Source organism: Cololabis saira, chromosome 17, assembly GCF_033807715.1.
Source record: "Cololabis saira isolate AMF1-May2022 chromosome 17, fColSai1.1, whole genome shotgun sequence".
Taxonomy (NCBI): domain Eukaryota; kingdom Metazoa; phylum Chordata; class Actinopteri; order Beloniformes; family Belonidae; genus Cololabis; species Cololabis saira.
The window spans coordinates 30,974,460-30,996,211 of NC_084603.1; the positions used below are offsets into that span (position 1 = coordinate 30,974,460).

The 21,752-nt window shown below is 40.2% G+C and overlaps 1 protein-coding gene across 1 annotated transcript in view; it reads right to left on the reverse strand.

The window, feature by feature from the left end:
- Positions 1-4,562: 4,562 nt before the first annotated feature.
- Positions 4,563-21,752, reverse strand: part of cdh11 (cadherin 11, type 2, OB-cadherin (osteoblast)) — a 98,899-nt gene continuing 81,709 nt past the window's right edge. The window contains exons 9-17 of the mRNA XM_061746167.1: positions 19,982-20,169; positions 13,829-13,942; positions 13,586-13,725; positions 12,648-12,781; positions 10,191-10,312; positions 9,965-10,082; positions 8,387-8,635; positions 7,341-7,492; positions 4,563-7,028 (exon numbers count right to left, since the gene is read on the reverse strand). Coding sequence (XP_061602151.1) covers positions 6,663-7,028; positions 7,341-7,492; positions 8,387-8,635; positions 9,965-10,082; positions 10,191-10,312; positions 12,648-12,781; positions 13,586-13,725; positions 13,829-13,942; positions 19,982-20,169 — 1,583 coding nt within the window. The 3' untranslated portion in view covers positions 4,563-6,662. The remainder of the gene's footprint in view (positions 7,029-7,340; positions 7,493-8,386; positions 8,636-9,964; positions 10,083-10,190; positions 10,313-12,647; positions 12,782-13,585; positions 13,726-13,828; positions 13,943-19,981; positions 20,170-21,752) is intronic.

The window sequence follows — 21,752 nt, forward strand, 5'->3', positions numbered from 1 at the left end:
AATGTTACACCAGCTAAACAGCCTTGAGCTCCAAGTGCAGCCAGGATTACAGTTTCTACCGTCTGGGAACTCCTCAATCCGTATGTTAAAACATTGTAAGAACCCTTATATGCTGGTAGTGTGGTGGTTTATGTGTTGATGAGACATGATCCAAGAAGTCCAGGCTGGGTAACAGTCTGCTGATCAGACGTGAAATGACAGCGTAGTGGTTTATAAACATTGCATTTACATTGGTCAAAGTATATTTTTGCAGGATAATGTTGCGCTGGGTTGTGGCACGAACACGAGTGTGTTTTTGGTCCCATGGAGTAATTCTGTACTATTTCAAGGGTTTAAATCAACAAGGCCATGCTTTTTTTCCACTCTTCTTTCATGTTCTTTCATTACCAGATAAATCTGGTGTAACAGTGTTGTAACTAGGGTTGTCTGGAATACCTTGTTTGTGGCTTTAAGGTTTATTTTAAACCCTACAGATATTTGAATCTCCGTGGGGCAGAGACCGATGATTGATGCAGCTGCAATTACTGTACATCAAAAACTTTGTTGGTAACCTAGTTTTGTACATTTTTAGCAGACAGGTTGCTGTTTTAATCTGATCAAACTGCTACTTTGAGTTTTTAGGTAATTTAATAGTGCATGTTTTTAACTGGTACTACCCAGCACTTGATCTTTCAGAGCCATTTTCAGACATTAAGAAATTATCCTAAACCATAGAGTTTGTGCAGTATGGGATTACATTTCTAAGCCTACCAAATGCTCATGTCCCTCAGTCATAAAATCTGTGCTGGGTGCATAATCGAACATCTTTGTCAAAGTGTAACTAAGGTTACTGTTCATTATTTTTATTTAGCTTTTTGGATTACATGTACACTCACCTTAATCAAGTAAACCTGTTGTATCTAATAAAGTGGCCGGTGAGCCCCGCAGGGATGTGTGCATCCCCCTCAGCCCTGACCAGACACACTATTTGCACTGTAAAAAACTCTGATGCTGCTGTTGCTAAAGAAACACCAGGGACCTCATGTTCGAAACATGCGTGGATTTCAACGTGAATCTGTGCGTGGAATCTTTGTGTACGCAAAAAAAAATTCAGATGTTCAAAACTGTGCGTACGCCCAAATCCATGCAGGTTTCTTTGAATGTCACAATCAGCATGGATTTGAGCACACATGCAGGAGCACAACACTCCGCCCTGTCTCCTCCCTCAAATACATACATTTGAATATGATAATGTGGATAATTATCCATTAAAAACCACTCATCTTAACCAGAAACTTGCAAAAACAGGTAAAACAAATGAAAAAAACATCGACCAGCAGATCAGTCTGATCTGATGCATCAGCAGGTTCCTCTAACGGAGCCAAGGCTGCCATCGGGTTCCATCGTTGAGCTCCTGCCTTTAGTTGTTTGTTCAGATCATGTGGTTGATTGTGAGATTGTTGCAGTTCCACTCTTGTGTAATTTATCTGGTGATGTGGGGACTGTCGTGTCCTTCACGTGGTCGTGAACTTATTGCTGACGTTACATTTCCTCATATTCTGCACTTCATTGCATCATCAGTGAGTGTCGCCAACGGACAAAACCTCAGAAAAGTGCGTACACCAGACACAGTGTGTGTGTGAAAGACCGCAACTTTCTACGTTCAAATCAATTTTCGAACATTCGACCGTGAGCGTAGAAAGTGGCGTAGGCACATTTTTTGTCCGCTGCACGTTTCGAACATGAGGCCCCTGGTTCTGTATTTTGCAGTGTACAATCTTTTTCTTGCAGTATAACTCCGCTTTTACATGAATGCTTACTGATTACACATTGATCACAACTGCAGATCACAACCACCAATTGCACTTTAGGTTATATGAAAATATGTACAGCAATGATGTGGACATACACATACCCCTCCCCTTGTGTATTATACTCTTCTTTAATGCACATTTTTGTATATTTCTTTTAAACTATTCTCAGTATTTTTGCACTCTGGGCTAGAGAGAAACGTCCTTTTCCATTCCTGTGTATGTACTCACATACTGCAGAAATTGGCAATAAAAACTTTGAATCTTCAAAACATTGAAACAAATATATACCATCAATTATCAGGGCAGAGGTTAATGATAAGAAGCAGTTCACTTCATATGACTGTAAAATACTGGCCCCAGTCCATACACATTAAACGTCCATAGGAATATAAACGTATTCCCAGGCTGTTTGAAAGATCGAATCTTTACAGCATTTCCTGAGTCTGCTGCAGCGCCTCATTGCATTTTGTGTGCCCAAACACGTCCCCAGGGAGTCATTCAGGAGGTAACCAGATGCTCAGACCACATCAACTGACTTCTCTTGATGTGAAGGAGCAGCAACTCTCATCAGAGTCTGATTTTGCTTGCAGTCGCAGCGTTCTCCCGATTTGGTCGCATGGAGGCGTGCACTTGCACTTACATGTTCCAACCAGATCCAGATTTAACTTGACTATTTTTACTGTTTCTATGTAATTAATGAATAAAAAAATAACAATCTACCAGATATCCAGAGAGGCCTGGGATCAATCAAAAAAACCCTTAGTGGACAAAATAGTCTGCTAAATGTTACGTGTACCATAGCCTACTCTAACCAACAACGGATATTCCCAATTGGATTTTGAGTTATTTAGGGACAACTCGCGAATAAAATGCAGCTGCCTGATTCAGATTTTGTGGATGTTGAGTAAGCAGAAGAGGATTGTTGCTGTCGTACTGTTATACACTGTTGAGCAATGCTAATTTTTTTTTTCATTGCCTGGATTGCCCTGCTTTCCCAACATGCACAGGCAACAAACACGCCTTGATGTGTTCCGTAGAAAATTAATGGAATGCATGCAACGCCAGCGATTTGTCATGTGCAATGGACATCCGGATAAACCAGCGACTGTGTAGAGGAAACTGAGTGTGTCTATAATCTTGTTCTTTTAGTCACTTACTACGGTCCTTGGCCATAGGTGAGGGTAGGAGCATGGAGCAACTGGTAAACAAAGATCCTTATCTTTTCTCTTTCCTCACCACAGTTGTCTGCTTTACTGAGGGCAAGGTACCGATCTACCTGCCAATCTCTTGCTCCCTCTTGCTCCCTCTCACCGCTTGTGATTCTCATCTTCATCACTTCCCACTTGGCTGCCAACCCCTCCACTGACAGCTAAAGATCACAGCTTGATCATGCCAGCAGGACCACATCATCTACAAGTACAAGAAACAACAAGGTCACCAAAATCAAACCCTCTTTACCCCTTGGTGTTGCTGAGAAATTCTATCCACGAAAGTTAAGAACAAAATCTGTAACAAACAGCAATCCCAGAGTCCAGTCTTACATGGAACAACTCTGACTTACTAACGGAAACATGGACTGACTAGCCTATACCAATACACACTCTTACATAGTATTCAGAGGGACACAGTCAAATGTACACAAAGTACATGGCCTGGTTGGGCAGACTCCCACGCCCCGTCAGGATTTCAGTGACGGTAAGGAGCCGATCAAGGATTCTATGGCGAGAGATGGAAACTGTCAATTGAGTTTCTTTGTCCAGCACCCTTTCACTAACCTTACCAGGGAGGCTCCCCTATAATTGGAAAACACTCTCTGGTTCCCTTTCGGAAAAATGGGATGTTGCAGAGTGGTATCAACCAAGACAGCCTCACAATGTCCAGAGCCTCGATCGATTGTCATTCAACTCTGTCAGCAATGCCAGCCCTGGTAAAAGGCGAGCCCACCTTAGAATCCACGGACTCTGAGAGAAGGTTCTCAAAGTATTCGTCCATCACCTTATGACACCGTCAGCCTAGGTCAGCAACCTGACGAGACACAGTGTCTGTAAAGTACGGCTTTCCCTGCTCTTTAGAGTAGTAGAGTTTTTAGAGTAACGCATTAAGGAAACTAATGGGTTACTAGGAAACCTGGCTCATTATCGGTCCGCAGCTTGAAGCCAATGTTGCGGAGGATACAGTTTTCCTGAATCAAGTTTGCTCAGCACATTTTTTCCTGCCTTACAAACCGACCAATCTTAAGAACCAGAGTTTTAATTATCTGAGATAAAATAAGGATCATCATCAATCCCTCTGACCTACACTCATGGTGTCAGGGAGTGAGGGTGTAGGGGGAATGTTTGGGAATTAACATCCTCATTTATAAACTGTTTACAGTTTGGATTCACATGTAAAGAATGCAAATTTAACTGCAACATATATCGTAAATACATTAATATAATGTTTTAAAGGCACTTTAAATATATATATCAGTTCTATTACAATATTTGTAGCAATGCTTGGAACATGATTAAAGTGTAAGATTTAAATGGTTTCTTCTGCAGCTTACTGTATATTTCATATCAATTAAAAGTAATACTGAACCCAAGCATTATTGATTGGAAGCATGCACAACACATTTTGTGTTTATTCACATTTGACATCAATCAGTGGAGGTCACTTCACTACCTCTAGTAAATCAACATGTATCCTTTTATGTAAAATAAATAAGTAAAGAAAATAAGTGCCCTTCTGAAATTTAGCACAAAGTTTACTCCCACACACGGTTCAATATAATTTTATAAAAAGAGCATTTATTTCAAAGTTTCTTTGTTTTTTTGTCTTTTTTTCGCTTCGGAGATTGAAGCACATAGTAAAGCAAGAGTACAATGTTCAGAAAATATAAGTGTGATGCTGTAACTTTTTTTTATCTTCTTAACATGTTTTTGTTGTAATACTGGAATATTCTGCATGTATACTAAAATAAGAACTTTTAAAATTGTACAAATTGGTACCATAAAACTTGACAGAGAATAAAAACAAGGCGTTCTCTCACTGCAACAAACACAGATTGCTAATTTTCCTCTTGAATAGGGAGAAAGAAGGAAGGAACGCCAAATAATGAGAAAGGAATCAAAATCAAAAGCGAGGAGAAAAGTGGTGCACACACAGGCATAACCCAAAGCTGATATTTTTCTTTTAGCAGTGAATTTCTTTCAGCTGACCAGAAATGAATAACAAACCTGTCTGAATCTGTTCATGTTTAGACGAATGTGATAAATCAGCTGCAAAGAGTTAAACATCACTTTGTTCCTGTGCAGCCAATGAAATAACAATTACTGTCATAATAATGATAACAATATTAATAGAAAACAACATTAATAATCATAATAATATAATAACATTAAAAAGAGAATGAAAACCTACACGCTTAAAAAGGATGCTCTGGTTTATCTGAATCACGTTGTGTTGTTTTCTTATGTGCGCATCTTTAAATGGCGATATGTGTTGATGCAACAGATGTTGCTGCCAACAACCAGGTATCAGAAAAAAACACAACGCATTTTACCAGTCTACATTTACCATGCACATCCTTTTTGTAAGAGGGCATGAGGCGCAGTTTGGATCCTCAGAGTGATATATCACATGTCTGCACATTGCTCAGTACACACCTAACATGGAGAATATTTTGCTTTCTGAATATATGTTTCAAGTTACAAAAAGAAACAAAAGGAAAAAAAAAAAGATAAGACAAAGCACTGCGTTGCAAGAGTGTCCGTTAAGTTTAAGGCGATTTTAGAGCTCACAGGTTTTTACTCATTGTCATCATTGGTGGACTCCAGATGTGGAGGTGATCATTCACGTGTGGTCTAAGTATGGGAGATGATTGCTGATGGGAGGACCTCTCTTTTAACATTTTCTTTGCAGTGAAGAATGAAAACAAAGAATCAGCCACAATTTTAAAATTCAATCCATGTTGAATTTGTCTCTCTTTTGGAGTAGAAAAAATGGTATTTGCGTAGCGATTTCACAGCTACTCCTTTAGTCCATATGTGTCTTTTCTGCGTGTAGCTACTGAAGCTAGTGGTCTCTATCTTCAGTCTCATGTTTACCCCTGGAGTTGTTTAATTATTATAAGGCCACCATACTGTGAAGATGCCGTAAGCGTCTTCAAAGTATCAACAACTCAGAGTCGGTCACACCTTCTTTACCGCAATACCTGCTGAATTCAGCAGACAAAACAACCATTTTGACCTTACTCACACGTCTTCAGGTTTCATATCTCTTAGCAGGCAGTAACTGGATTTCATACAAACTTTTCTTTTAATTTACTTTCATCTTCTCTTCCTCTTTTCCTTTGAGAGAGCAATGAAGGGAAATATACCCCACTCAGGAACTTGTTAAGGGAATACAATCTCTCTCTCAGGAACTATTGAGGAAACATGTGATTCCAGTCCATAAGTGTATAGAACCTCTTATACGCTCAACAATTTGCTAAAGGCAAGTCATTCTGATGATACAGCAACAATATTTCCATCATATTGCTCCCAAACAGAAAAACTGGTGATATAACAAATCTACCAGCCCTGCAATGCTCAAGTCTGTAGAAAGAGACAGAGGGATAGAGCCATAGGAGGGACAGGCGAGATTTGGAAAAGATGGGAGCAGTTCAAATCCAAGCATTTATTGTGTGTCCATTAAGAAATGGTCTTAGAGGACCCGGAAGGTGCCACAGGGATGGAGAGCTGTTAACGTTCGTCGACAAATTGGCATGAACTAATCATTTGGAAGATGGTTACAACTGGATACTGGGGAGTCTTAACTCCTCAGTTGACAAATCCTCTTGGAATCAATAAATCAGAAATCAGGGGCGTCCACTGAGGAAGACCATTGTTAAGAGTCGTCACCATCATCACCATCATTAATGGAGCAGTCTTTGGTCCCGTACAAATCTGCCAGCTTCCTAAACCTGGGCCCCCAACTTTGCAGATAGTCATAATCCAAGTCAGACTCGGTTGTGACGGATTCGAGTGAACTCAGTGAGCCAGCCAATGATCCTCTGCCTTCGTATCCATAGATCTGAATGGAGTCATAGGGAGGTGCAGTCGGGTCACTGTCGGCTTCTCCAATTCTCGTCTTGATGAAGTCATCAACATCAACACTGTTGGCTGCAGAGCGGCCAATGCCTGGCCTAATGGGAAACTGAAGTTCTGGTTTGATATCCTTTCTTGGCAGGAAACCGTTGGCACCGTCAGGGTTCTGGGCAGAGAGAGAGACAGCAATCAATAAAGGCTGTAAAAAGCTGTTAAACTGTTGAAAATGATAGCAGATCAAAATTTGATTTACTGGCAGATGAGAAGCATAATCAGAAACACTTTAAATAAGTACACAAAATGTAATCATGCAGAATTTTAGTTGAATTTGACAGAAGAATACAATAATACACACCCACCCACACACACAAAGATAATCAGTATTGACAACTTGTATGTGATAATGAGTCAACTCCCCTCTCATCATTTGACCTTTAAGACTAAAGATGTGTTTTACGATGTTGCTCATCTTCCTTACCTGCAGGGTAGCAATGTCAAATGCCTCAGTGTCCTCCTCGCCTCCTCCCTCATCATCATAAGTGATAATATTCTCCCTGATGTCCTCCTCCTCAAACACTATCAATGGCTCCTTCTTCTGACGCCTCAGTGCAACAAACAACACCACAATTGCTGCCAAAGAGAAACAACGTTTTTAATTTGCTGAGTATTTTTTCAAATACTTCACAATCATTTTGCAACCTCTTCACAGAGTATTATATAATTAGTATGTTAGTATAATTAGTAGACTTGGAAGTGTAATTCCCTATTGGATAGCATGATTTATATCACTGTACTATGTGTACCATTTTAATGTGTTTAAAGGTGGTGTAAACTAAGGCTGACTTTTCTTTACTTCTGAACAAATTCTACACAGATTTAACATTACTTGCTCAACTGCAGTTCTGGTTAGGACTTACAATCTCCTCATGACCTTGACTACACACATTTTGTTACATCTCATGGCTGCGTTATATATATTTTTGATCACAAGATTCTCTCACAAACGCTTGAACCTGGTATTGGGATTAAGTTAGCCCATTCAGCTTTGTTTAACTCACATTTATCTGTTAGATACATTTTTGTATTGCCTATATACCAATTGATCATGGTGTTCCACAAGGACCTGTATTCGGGCCATTACTTTTTACTCGATACATGCTTCTTTGGTAATAATCTTTGGTAATAATAATTAGGTACTATTATTATATTCAAAGCATGACAAAAACTTTCATTGCTATGCAGATGATACTCAGCTTTACCTCTCCATGATTTGGACTGTACTTAATTTGCTTTCTGTATCATTTCAAGTACCTTGAGATTACTTTTGTTGGTAAGTGGGAATACACATATTGAACTGACTTTAAACTAGATCAACAGCCTAAATAAATGCCCAGAGTTTGACCTCATGTCAGGCATCTGAAACACTTGTTTTATAAACACACTTATAGATGAATATATTCAGGCAGGTAAATCAGTAAATCAATTAGGAACGTGTAATCATAAGCATGCTTTTTTGTTCCATACCGAGTAGAATGACAATGCAGGCCAGTATAGCTATGAGAGCACCAGTGCTCAGACCAGCAGGGAGGACATACGGCTCCACGTTACAGGAGAGGATGGTGTCCTTGTTGCAGGAGCAGACTCTGATGGTCAAGGTGTTGGTGCTAGTCAAAGGGGGGAAACCGTTGTCATTTATCTCAACGGGAAGGTAGTAAACATCCTGGGTTAGACGACTGAATCCTTTACGCAGCACATAGATACTGGCTGTGCCGTCTGTGGAGAGAGTGAGAAATATGCAGGTAAGATAATGGAAAGATAATCACATTAAACAACCAAATGTGGAAGAATTTGCAGGCTTTTATCATAGCTTTGATGTCATTACACACACTCTTGTTTATGCAATTTAACATATGGCGATCTGCTTATACACATTTCTCTTCTTTTTTTTATTACACTCTAAACAACAAAAGCCAATGAGGTGTGACTTTGGTGTTGAATTAATAGCAGGTGCATTCATCAGTTCAAACGGAACTATAATCAAAAGCCGCTGTTATTCCTGTTTACACAGTACTATCGGCCTCTGTTGTACTTCTGCAGCTCCCTTCTGACTGTGTCTCTATTCCTCACAACCAAAACACTTTATCTTTAATGTAACATAAACCTCATTTGCAACAAGGCTAATTGAGGCATTTCAAAAACATTTTGTCCCTTAACATAAAAACAGATCAAATTTTAGAATTGTTTGATAACAGGAAATGATATTAAATGTTAAATGTGAACACCATCTGTAATAGTAATGTGCAGAATGAAGGTAACAGCAAACTGCACATACTTCCCAACAATATACTGTATACGTGTGTGGTTTTGTGTGTGTACATTACTGTCAAGTATTCGTTCAACTTTCGATAGCAATAGTAAAAACCTGTGTGTGAGTCTTGACCAAAGAGAATTAGTTAATTTGATCTCTCTGTTTATTATATTTTGGTAAACGTTTGTGCAGTTTAGCTTTGCTTCTCTATGGGGGATGATGTTTTGGGGATATAATTATAATTTGGGACCGCCTGACCTTGTTTTATGTTCAGTATGTGCGTAGGTTTCCATGCTTCCCTCCCTCACCTTACCACTAATCAAAATTACATTTTTTTGGGTTCTCTATCTATTTTCAGCTTGTGTTTCCTCCTACTCCATCATCTTCTTCATTTTCTGTCTCCCAGTACTCACAAAACTTGATTCAATCAGCTATGCCCACCCCAACACCACCACCACAAAAAACAACAAAAAAACGAAAAGATATATGTACAGACGGACAGAGATCCCACTGCAATTAATACAGCCCGCAGGACATGTGTGCATTCATGAGTGTGTGAGAGAGATTCAGAGCACCTGCTGATTTCTACAAGGTACTGTAAGCCTCCATCTGCTTGTGCTTTGATCTAATCTGAGTGAGAGGGGGAGGTGAGTATGAGACTGCAGATGAATAACCCCCCCCCACCCCGCCCGAAAAAGAAAAATTAGGCAGACTGGCTGCAGAGAAAGATGGAAAGAAGAAGTCAAAGAAACAAAATAAACAGCGATGAATAATATATTTTAAAGGTCCTGTACCTCTGTTGTCTTTGACGGTGAAGTTGATGTTGTGTGCGACCTCCGCAGCAAGTTTGTACGTGAAGTATTGTCTGTGAGCCATCACATCTTTGTCCACTGCACTCACAGTCTCAATGACCTAAATCACACACACACACACAAAGGAAGACAGGTTAGAGAGCCGCACATCTCTGGTTTATATGTGCTGACGTGCTTCCTCAACACCGCCGCTGGCAGACAGCCGTACCTTCCCCGGTGCTACGGTTTCACACATGAAAACTTCGTTGTTGGTGGCGAACTCCGGGGGGTTGTCGTTCACGTCTTTCACTTTGATGTTGACGCGCACTTTGGTGTCTTGGTGATGGCCCCCTGCGTGTGCAAAGAGCAGAGGGCAAAATCATCAGCCTTCTGCTGCTGAGAAGCATTTAAGGTTGTGTCAAGCTCACCCAAGTCAGAATGGCATTTCCTTTTTTGAATGGGTCTGTGATTGCCTATGCATTCAAATCCATATTTGGCATTGAGTGAACAAAAAGCTAACTATATATTCCAGCAAGCTTGTGTCTCAATCAGTCAGCCACTCAACCAGCTATTTGATATGTAGATTAAGGTTTCTGAGACATAAGAAAAAGAAAAGTCAGTCTGCCTCTCAGTCCTAGCAATTTCTATTATTACTACTCTGATATGACAAAATTGACAAATGTTACGCCTGCTCAAGATTAAAGCGAAGAAAAAAAAATGGCATAAACGATGTCTAAATGACTAGAATAGACACATCCAGAAAATGCAAGATTGAGCACTTCCATCTTTTCATTCTTTTTAAAAATAAAAGCCATGCACTTCTATGCTGTAGTGCTTTGCATATTTGCAGTCCTAATCAGTGTCATTTTTCCTCTACCCTGTCATTACCAGTCATTTATTTAGCTTCCCAGCATCTGTAAGTGGTTAGCATAGCCTGCAATGGTCCGAGCTTTGTGGGCGGCAAGCCCGTTTCCATCTGTCCGTCTGGCGTCTATCACACCACAGGGAAACCACGCGGCACTCGGATAGCTTGAACCTCCACCACAGCATACCAGGGTGGGGCCAGTGTGGGTTGTGAAGGCTCTCCGGGTTTAAAGCCAGGGACAGAAAGCTCTGGACGGCCTGCGAGCTGACTCCTGTTCCCCCACCGTTTCTCTCCGGGGCCCCTCTTTTTCATGCGATTAGCAGGATTTACTTGTTTTTTTCCACTCCTGATTGCTTAAAGCAAGTCGTCGGTGTATATATATATACGTATGCTGACTGAAGTTCCCTGCATAAAAACATTCGCTCCTTGGTTGATCCAATCATATCTTCTTATCAAAAGTGTTAATTTCACTCCTACCCAGAAAGATTAAATTAAAGCTGGCAGCTTGAATCGACTTGCAGTCTTTACATAGGGCGTCATGGAGGGTATCCAACGCCGGCGAACGACAGTTTTGGCTTTGGATACCAGTAAATGTACCACCTGGTGGATGTCTGGGATTTTTCCATCTGTTAGTTCATGTTTGACTTTGCCTCTCCTTCATCATCACATGCTGTATAATGTCTCAGCAACGCTAATCACACAACAGGTAAATTCAAAGCCATGCAAAACGCAGCGTTTTAACTTATAGCTTAGTTGGAAAATATAATTAGCCATGACAGCTGCAGGCATTTTTTCACTTTACATTCAGATGCAGCAAACATGACTGCTGATGTAAAAGAGTAATGGGAGAAATACTTTTTTTTTAAACATAATGATGATAATCATGTGTGTTTGTAGGTTTCTGTGTGGACTTAATTTTTATTGATGATGAATATATTGTATGATTTGCCTACAGGGCTTGTAGTTGCTCTTGAGGACATGTTGCATTGTGAGTAGTAGTGGTCATGTTGGTAGCCACGGAAGAAGATAGAAAGTCAAAAAAAAAACATTTGAAAAAACACAGAATCAAAAAGCTATAGAGCAAAAAGGTGAATCGTAAAAGAGTGGACAAGGAAAAGTTGTCAGTGGAGGAAAGAAAGTGTTATTTAAAAAAAAAGATGAAGCTTTTGGATGGTTTGAATCAATATGAGGCCCCACGCAGAGCAGACCAGTGATCCTGATCTAATTCTAAGACACCCGATGTGTTTTCTTAACTAGTCTGTGGCGAGTGAATATGAGGTGGAGCAGTTCAGGAGTTACAGATCTGTCGAGGCTCGTGTGTCAATAACCAACACATGGGTTCACGACTTACGCACCTTCAACACAGCAAGTACCACCAAACACCTTCATGTGCATACTTATTTTTATATTAATAAAAAATATTTGCAAAAGGATTAAGAAACATTAGTGCACAAATAAAAGCAGTAAAACACTGTGCCAGTCTACAAATAACATTCTTATGTATGAAGGCTTCGAGTCAACGAGACAAACGGGCATGTTGAGAACACACTGCACGGCTCTACACGTTTATATTTAAATGGTCTCTTTTGTTCTATCGTGGCCGTGTGAAGCATTGCTGCACTTAGCAACAGGATGGTTTTTAACTGTCATTACTTATCTGATTTATACAACAAAAGACAAATTGTGCAAAAAGATAAGCAGACAGAGCTACATAAGGCTTCCCGCTACCTTTGACGTGCACAAGAAAACATGCCGGTGTGGCTGCTTTCCCAAAAGTGCAATGCCAAGAGACCCATAAACCCTACAATGGTGGGTACGTACCGATCTCTATGGCCGACACAGATATGTTATGCCAAGGCTGCGTCTCTCTGTCCAGCGGTCTTGTCGTGGTGATCATGCCGTCTTCTGCAACGCTGAAGAACTTTTCTATGTCGGTGTACAGAGGAATCATGTAGCTACAGAGGATCAAAACACACACAAGGCTGGTGTTATTATCACAAATGATTCAAGAGGGTTAGAGAAACAATACCTTAACATTTAAAACGTATTGCTGCTAAGCTCTGTGAACTGGTGTAATATAGGGTTTACCAGGGTATATATATATATATATATATATATATATATATACATATGTGAAAAATTGGAAATATCTAGTTTAGCCTCCCAAAATAAACCTTGTTTCTTCTATGCTTTTATATTTTCTACTTTTCACTCAATTTTGACCACACTTGTCAGCGAATAAACAAAAACACTGTCGATGGGAGCCGTATTATGACTTTTTGTGTTTTCTGACATCTCTACAGTTTCGTAGTGAGGAATTATGAGCTGAAGAGTGCTAGTTCTGTCTTCCATGGAAAAAGAGTGACATTTCCTTATAAGATCGTGGTCTCCAGGCACTACATGTTCCTAGATGAATTCAAACAACTACAAGACACTTAACTGAGATTGCACAAACTAAGCACTGTCCTTTTCAATAGCTTTGTTTTCCCAAAGTGTCTCTTCTGTCTATGTCAATCTGAAATAATGACACCTTTTGGAGTTACCTGTATACGATGGATGCAGAACTATTATAGAAACACCAGAGATTAAGATGAGATGGTTCAAGACGGGCACAATACGACTCCTTAAGGGGGTTTACGTTTGAGTTTTTCTTTTTTGGTAGATTTCAATAGGAACATGCACTAGTGATGCACGTACAGTTCTCCTACAACTGTACTGTAGGTCTGTCTTATTGTGTGATTGTGTCAGGCGTAAGTTACCTGACGGGGCTGTTGGCAACATCAGTGTCCTTAGCGTGAACTCGTCCCACCATGGTGCCTTGAGGCGCATTCTCCTCAACCTCAAACGTGTAACTGGAAGCTAGAAAAACAGGAGGCTCGTCTGCATCCTCCACTGATATCTACACACAAACATAGACACGTAAACATGCAGAACCGCTGAAGAGCTCCTCTTGACACAATCCATGCATGCCTTATGTTGACAGGAAGGTACGAGGGTTATACCTTAATTGTGGCTTCATCTTTATAAGGGCCCCAAGCGATGAATTGCGGATCGATATGGGGGTTGGATCCCTCCACCCTCAAAGTATATGCCCTCTTAGTCTCATAGTCCACTTTCTGAGACAGAGAAAAAAGTGCAGACAAATAATTAAATGAGTTAATATCCACACAAAGAGATGCTGTTTTATCAGTGTGAAACTGTAAACCGGGATGTGCTGTGGAAAATATGTTAATTGTGAAGAAGATGCAGCAGCTCTGTGAACTGCAGGAATGACCGGTGCAGTACCATCATCCTCTGCTAGGGGGAGCTGTGGCTACACGGATGTTCAGAGGCCACTCATCTGTTGTACTCAGCCACTGCTGTTGCACACCAGCAAAATCAGGAGTGACCCAAATAAGGACTTCAATTTCAAATGTTCTGTGTTCATTGATACAGTATGATATGATTATTTTGGGATATAAATTATTTCTTTTTTCTTCTGGATCTGGATACTTTTATCATCAGATGAAAACAACATGAGTGTGTTTCTAACCAACCAGGATTAGGTTTGGAAGTTTTGGGACAGCAGCTGATGAGAGGGAATATAAAATGCCTCCGGTCATAATATGAAGACGAAGAGACACGACAGGAACAGCTGGCTAGTAAAGCAGATATAGAACTTATGCCTTAATCATGGAATCTAGTAAATTCGAGATACATGTTTTTATTCAAAATAAAAAGCATGGACTCAGTGTTATCAGTTCGCTTAGTCTTTGGCAGGAGAAAAGCTAATCACTTGTAGCAGCCTTGATTCTGAGTTTAGTCAAGCATGTGCTTTGAAATTTCCTTTTCAATGCCAAACACATACATTTTCTTCAGAACACAATTCAATTTAATAAAAAAAAAAAAAGAAAGTAACCAAACGATTTTGCAGCGATAACCCCAGGTAAACAGTATACTTGGCTGAGTACATTAAACTAATCTCTCTTTTTCTACCAAATCCCTCTTTTATGGGCTGAGTCTACGCCACTGCGGGGAAAACTTTTAAGTGTTCTGGCAGGCATTATGTGAAGGTGTAATACTCAAAAGGCGCTCTCTGCCATGGTAATGAGCAAACGTGCTTTGCCAGCAGCAGCGCTTGGCAGCAACTTCATCTGCAGCTCAGTCGTAGCTATAATCACAATAAGTGACACTCTTTTGGGTATCGCTGTTTTGTTATGAGGTTATAGGGTTCCCATCGTTTATAAAATTCCAGTGGGATGAGAGTGTGAAATGACAAAGGCAGAGTGCAGCCGCTAAAGATTAGCTTGTTTGGTAACTTTGATGACCAGTAACTCTGTAGTGATGGTATTACTACATACACCGGTGGCTGACAGTCCTGTTTATTATTCATACGAGTTTCTGAATCCAATCAAGATTATACAGCAGCTCTAGACAGATGAAGCTCAGGGCGCCGCGTCTGATTCAACGAGGAGGCCAGAAGGTAACCCCTCTTCTCAATGGATTGCTCCAAACTCATTCAGTTGCAGGTAAACATGTTAAATGGGATGACAGATACAATCGCAGTAGGTTAGATCTGACCCAGTTCTTTCATTTTCTCTTTTTTTTTGTCCCTCTCTTTGTCCCGTCCGCCCTCTCCTCTCATCGCCACACTCTTCACTCTCTCTCCCTTTGTATAATCAGTGCGAGATGATGATAATAATATTCAAAATAATGCCCCTCCTTCTCCCCAATGGTCTCGCTAACACAAAAAAACGCGCGCACACACGCACACATGTAGCTCCTTAATATTCTGTGGACTGCTTTCGTCAGGACACAGTTGAAAGAGAATAGCTGATTAAAGCTCATCCCCGTGTGTGTGTTTGTGAGGAGGAGAGTGAGAGAATAGGGATTAGTGAAGGCTACTCTTGATGCTGATTTGAAAGTGTGTATAGGTGGGAGTGTGTGCGTGCGCTCGTGTGTGCGCAAGCGTATGCACTTGGCTTTTAATTTCGCATGGCACTGCCTTCGGGGTGCAAAAGGTTTTGATTTCCCTCGAGAGGCATCAAGACCCAATAATCTCTCTCTCTCTCTCTCTCTCTCTGCGTCTATCTCACCCACAAAAAGCCACACACACACACACACACACACACACAAACACACTTTTTACTTGTGAAAAAACACGTATACATACAAGTCAAGATGCTGTCATCAGATGGAGGGGGAGAAGAAGTGGGTAGTGCCGTGTGTGAGAATCTCATTCTGTAGACGCACACACTTTCAATCAGTGTCAGGCCATTGAGCCCCTCTAAGAAATAAGATCTGGGGCAAAAGACTGGTGTGTGACAGCTCTGCAGGCCTTTAAGTAGCCACATATACACATATATATCCATACAGATATCATCTTTAAATTGAGTTTAAAATTCCACTGATCAAATTATGATAATACCCCCAAGAAGTTTGAACTCAATTCATTTGATCTGCTGATATAAAATCAAATGTGTATTTCTATATTCAAAGACTCACAGTGTTTCAACTGCCACTGCTTGAAAAAAAACAAAACAAAAGTGGAGCATTTGCGTCATGCGTATACGTATGTTTTCACTCTGAAGTCACTGATTTTATACACTTCTTTCAGTTTCAGGTATATTTATAATTCATATCAAACCAGAACCCACACAATGTAATGGCAAGAGTAGGCCTGTGTTGAAAAGATCGATTCTCCGATTTTAAATCGATTCTCATATTAATTCCTAAAAATCGATTCATATGTTTAAAGATCGATTTAAAAAAAAAAAAAAAAAATGTTTTTTTTTTCATCATTACATTACAACTTTTGGTACTTTTTTGTTTATGCCCAAAAAAGGAATATTTTGTTGGACACGAGAATAACTGGTGCCATCTTTTTGCCTTTAAATATGTTTAAAGGTATGAAAACATTAAAGTTTTCAGTTATAATTGCATAAATTGTCTATATTTCTTTGCTTTATTATACTGTGTTGGGGTTACATTTGCATAAATGTTAAAAACCAAATTCTCATAAATGGGGAAAAAATAAAAGCGATTTCTTTCGTCCTCTGTTTGCTGCCCTGGATCTGTTTGGTAATTCTGACCCACGTGATGTTTCTGAAAGCAGTTCTATCAGCATTCTGGGAGCTGATTGGTCCTTACAGCATCATTAGCTGCAATACTTGCCGTTGAATCTCAATATAATACTAGTATTAATATGTTGCAGAACTAGACAGTCATATAATTCATGCAACAGCTGAAAAAACAGTTTTATTAACAGTAACCCAAATCAATATCGGATCGAATCGGATCGTGATAATCGATTCTGAATCTTAGAAATCGGAATCGAATCGATTCTTGATATTTGAATCGATCCCCAGCCCTAGGCAACAGCCAGAGTCCTCCGTCAGGAAGGCTCAGCCTGGGGTAAAGGGAGTGCTCCTAAGTCCTGCGTTACAGCCGTGGATACTCTGGCAGATGGTGATGCTCTCAGGAGTTTACAGTGTGAACAGAAGGGGTTTGAGCACACAACCGTGGGGGTCTCTGGTGCTGAGAGCCACACTGATATTGAGTTTTCAATAAGATGCTTGCAGAGATTTTGCATTTCTGAACAACAGTTCTCCACCTTTGGCTCGGATGCCGAGGATCTAAATATATCTTAAAGTTACTAATGCTTCATTTCAGCATAACTGCTCCCATTTCTCCGACTGGACCGCCCTGATCTGGCGTCCAGTCGCCAGGGTGTGTCATGTACCACTTCTTCACGCGTGTTTTCCTTCACGGTTCAGAGACAAAAGAAAAGCTCATTCTAGCAATCGAGAAAATACATCTTTTTTTTTTGAAAGCAGCTGACTTGTATCACTTATTTCAGCTCGACTCTTTCCCACAGCACTGCAGAAAAACAAACTGTGCGTTGAGGATGGCTGCGCTTTTACCCCGTCTGGACAGGAAAAACAACCCACCGCAAATACCATCGTACATCATTGGAAGCGTGTAATTACGAGTGCCAAGCATTTCACTAATTATGGATTTGGCTAAAGAAAAGGATCTTCAAAAGAGTGTAGGAAAGGTCTCATTTCTGAAGAAAATAAAAATAAAACAATAATTCCAAAAGACAGATTCTGATGCAAATTTTCCTTTCATTTCCAAAACACTTTAATAATGCAAATATGAAAGTTTGTACTTTCCAGCTGAGAGACCCAGAGGTCGGGATGGAAATCAGGCTATCGCAGCTCATTGGAGGATTCAGCTGGTAATCCTGGCCTGAAGTCACGTGTGTGTGCGTGTGTGTGTGTATTTGAGACCCACTGCATGTGCAAAAAGGAGCTGATAACTGGTTGTGTGTTAAAAGTATGAATAACAAAAAAAAAAAGGAAATAAAAACGGTGTGCCCGGTACTTAATCACTGGAAAAATGCATTAATGGCACGTGTGCATGCATCGGTTACAGTCACCGTGCAGAGAATGAATCCTGGCCTCAGAAATAATGTAAAAGAGTTTACTTCAACTCACATGTTTATACTTTTCTCAGTCATGGCTGGTCATATTAAACAGAATTAGAAACTTTGATGGTCACCAGGGAACAGAGCAGCATTTTCCTACTTTACCACCCTCATTCCTGCTTCACATTTTCCTTTTTGCCCTTATATGTCCCATTCCTCCGTAACTAATTACATTAACACACAAGTATGGCTGCTGGCTTAAATTGCAGCTGGCTGAGATCAACACTACGCTGCTTTGTCTGGAGGGGGAAAAAAAAAAAATGCTGTCTCAATTACATTTCTGATCTTGCAAATTGTAAAAGTGGGTGCTGACAGGCACATAGTTTCCATTGGAAGCAGCTATGGGATCGCTAAACGTCGGGCCACGTCAGAAAGTCCCGCTGCAGTCTGAACGGTTTGCATCCTGACTTGCATCCTGGCACACTGTATTGTTTCCAACAGAGCGAAAAACCAACTTCTCTCCACCAGGTTTGCGTCTGAGCTGTGCTTTCCTTTATCTTAAAATGTCAGGTATAAATTAATCAGTAAATGTTGCCTTTTCAGTGGCTCAGCTGTATTCAGTCATTTCCCTGTAAGAGTGTAAGTGACAAATGAATGCATAATGTGAAAAATGGTTGCTTGTATTGATGAACTTGCAGAATCCAGAGCCACATCTCAATGCGGGTCATTTTCTGAATAAAGCTAGTTAAAAACAGTTGAAAATGTCAAGTTGGCTTAACAGAGTGGGAATAAATTACAGTGCTTTGTAAAATATAGAAAGTAGTTGGACAGGAACTAGGGATGTTAAAAATTAATCGATTTTCGATTAATTGCCGTTATGAAATTACCCGATTAAAATTAACGATTACAATTAATCTATTTATTTATTTATTTTTTTCGTTTAATTTCACCAGCTGGTATTACGCCCGGACCACATTTAATGCGACACAACGCGCTGCGTCGCGCACATAAAGTTAGAAGAAAGAGGTGGATATGTTTGGTTTTAGTAACATCATGCTCAGGCAATGAGTCTGCAATGGCCCAGACGGGAGACACATGTAGCTCAGTACTTAACTTTTATTTTTAATCCACTTTATATTCTTCTGGTTGTTCTCCGATATCCTCCCCTAAAGCCTGAAGGTTCCGCCTTAAATCGACGCAGAGCCGCCGCCGTAGCCTACGGCGTAGGCTCTGCGTTGTTGTAACGCGGAACCATAAATCAGCCTTCACCCGGTACATACATAGGTTTCTCTAAACATCTGTCCCCGCTACAGTTTTAACTAAAAGAAAATGTGCTCCAATACAGCAGGTCTCATAATTTTATTTTGAACACTGCCAAAACTCTAACTTAAAACGTAACTAGAACTTAAAATTTGCTTGACACAAATGACACTATTATGGCTGCTGCTACTACTAATAGCCTTGAAGTGCACTTTATATTATATTCCTTGTGGTACAAAAATGTCTTTTTGTTACTTTTGTATCAAATAAATATTTGATTAAGGAATACATTAAAATGTCCTTGGTATTTTATATAAGCAAAAAAAATTATGTTTGTATCTCAGATGGGGGAAAAACGCCGCTTATCAACTAATCGATGATCGATCGATAAGGTTATCAACTGTCAATTAATGAAATAATCGATAATTTGCATCCCTAACAGGAACTCCACCAGAAGATTATCTCGTTTATCGCCATCATTTCTTACCTTCTTCAGTTTAATGACGGCCTCCCGGGTCTCAGAATCGGTTGTCAATTCAAACAGACCGATTCCATCGCCCTCTATTATCCGATAGTTCACCATCCCGTTGTCGCCGAGATCCGGGTCTTTGGCCTTCAGACGGCCCACCTCCTCTCCCGGCACCTTGTCCTCCGACACGGACATGGAGTACACACCTGGGAGCAGAGGGAGCAGAGCGTTGGCTTGGATTCGCTTGAGCGGTTGGTAACGTTAAGTGTCAACTTCCAGTCCAAGCCTCCTTTGGTTTTCATCTCCCTTTTAAAGTCTTTAGAGATGAAAAAAGAGAATTCCTGGCTGGCTGCCAGCGTGTTTACTGTCTGAGGCAGGGTCAGTTTTGGAGGGCAGCGAGGGATTAACTACGCCATCTGTTTCACATGGCCTAAAGGATACTAATACCTCCTAAAATGTCAGGTGTTGGTGTGTGAGAGGGCGAAGCCGTAGACACCTGGTTTTCAGAGTTGGAGCAGTTCCACCATATGTCTACTTGCTCTCTCTTTTCTTCTTCTGCTTCTTCGTCTGTCAGTTCTGCACTCTTTTGCCTTTTCCCTCACCCCTAAGAAACTCTTCCACCTCATTTTACCATCAAACATTTTCTTTCAGCTTCATCCATTTTTTCATTTTTGAAACATTGGAACGAAAAGGTTTGTTATTCTTTTTGGTTTTAACTGGTTTTGTGTCTTAATTTGCCACAAAATGTGATCTGATCATCAATGTAGTCACAACAATAAACACATTTATGATCTATTCCGTCTCTATGGATAACAGCCATTAAATATTTATAGTACTGGTGGAAAAAGTAGGATAATGATGTTCATAAGAAACATCTGTTGATGTAAATAATGCCTCAAAGTAAGGCTATCTCTGAAAGAGAGTAGCTGATGTGCATGAGGCTAAAGAAAAATGTAGTGTTTCATCCATCAGTCCACATTTAGACAAACTGTCTGTAAATGGAGACAGATCAGTATTGTGGCTACTCTTCCTGAAAGTGGGCACCGAGCCACAGTGGCTCCAAAGGCGCGATGCAGAATCCTCAATGATGTGAAGAAGAGCCCATTAACAGTTAAAGGCTTGAAGGCGTCACATTAGATGCCAAACATCAGTGTACATCAGTGTCCATCGGATAACGCAACCGGGACACGATTTAGGGGAAAACTTTACCAAAGTCTCCAACAGGATCATTTCGTGGTGGTTGTCCATCAGCGTGTTGGCTCATGTAGCAGGACAGGGACGTTAATCATCAAACTAAATCCACCAATGAACCATTTAAGGAAAAGAAAATTTGCAGTGACCCTGTCAGGGCTCAGATCTTAACCCTACAGAGACGCTGTGGAACGATCCCCATGAAGCTGTTCACAGAAAACAGCCTACAATTTGCCCTCCTGATCAGGAGGATGTCGATGAAATCACTGCTACCGAAGGAGATTTGATCAGTTGACACTTCTAAGGGTTCATTTAGTTGTTCTTCCCAGTTTTGCAAATGTTTAATAAAGATGTGAGAAATTATAATGTCTACATTTTCAACCAATGACCTTTATTTCTATTATTCTATAATTTCTATTTCTATATTTTGCAGATAAAGTGCTTTAAAATGCTGAGGAAAAAAGGTAGATAATGAAATAAATATACAACAAAAACCAGATGAAATAACATTGTCAAGTTGCCCAAGCTACTAAAAGATTGTTTAAAGGGGACGTATTCTGGCATCTAATACCTATTTTAAACAGGCCTTGAATGTCTT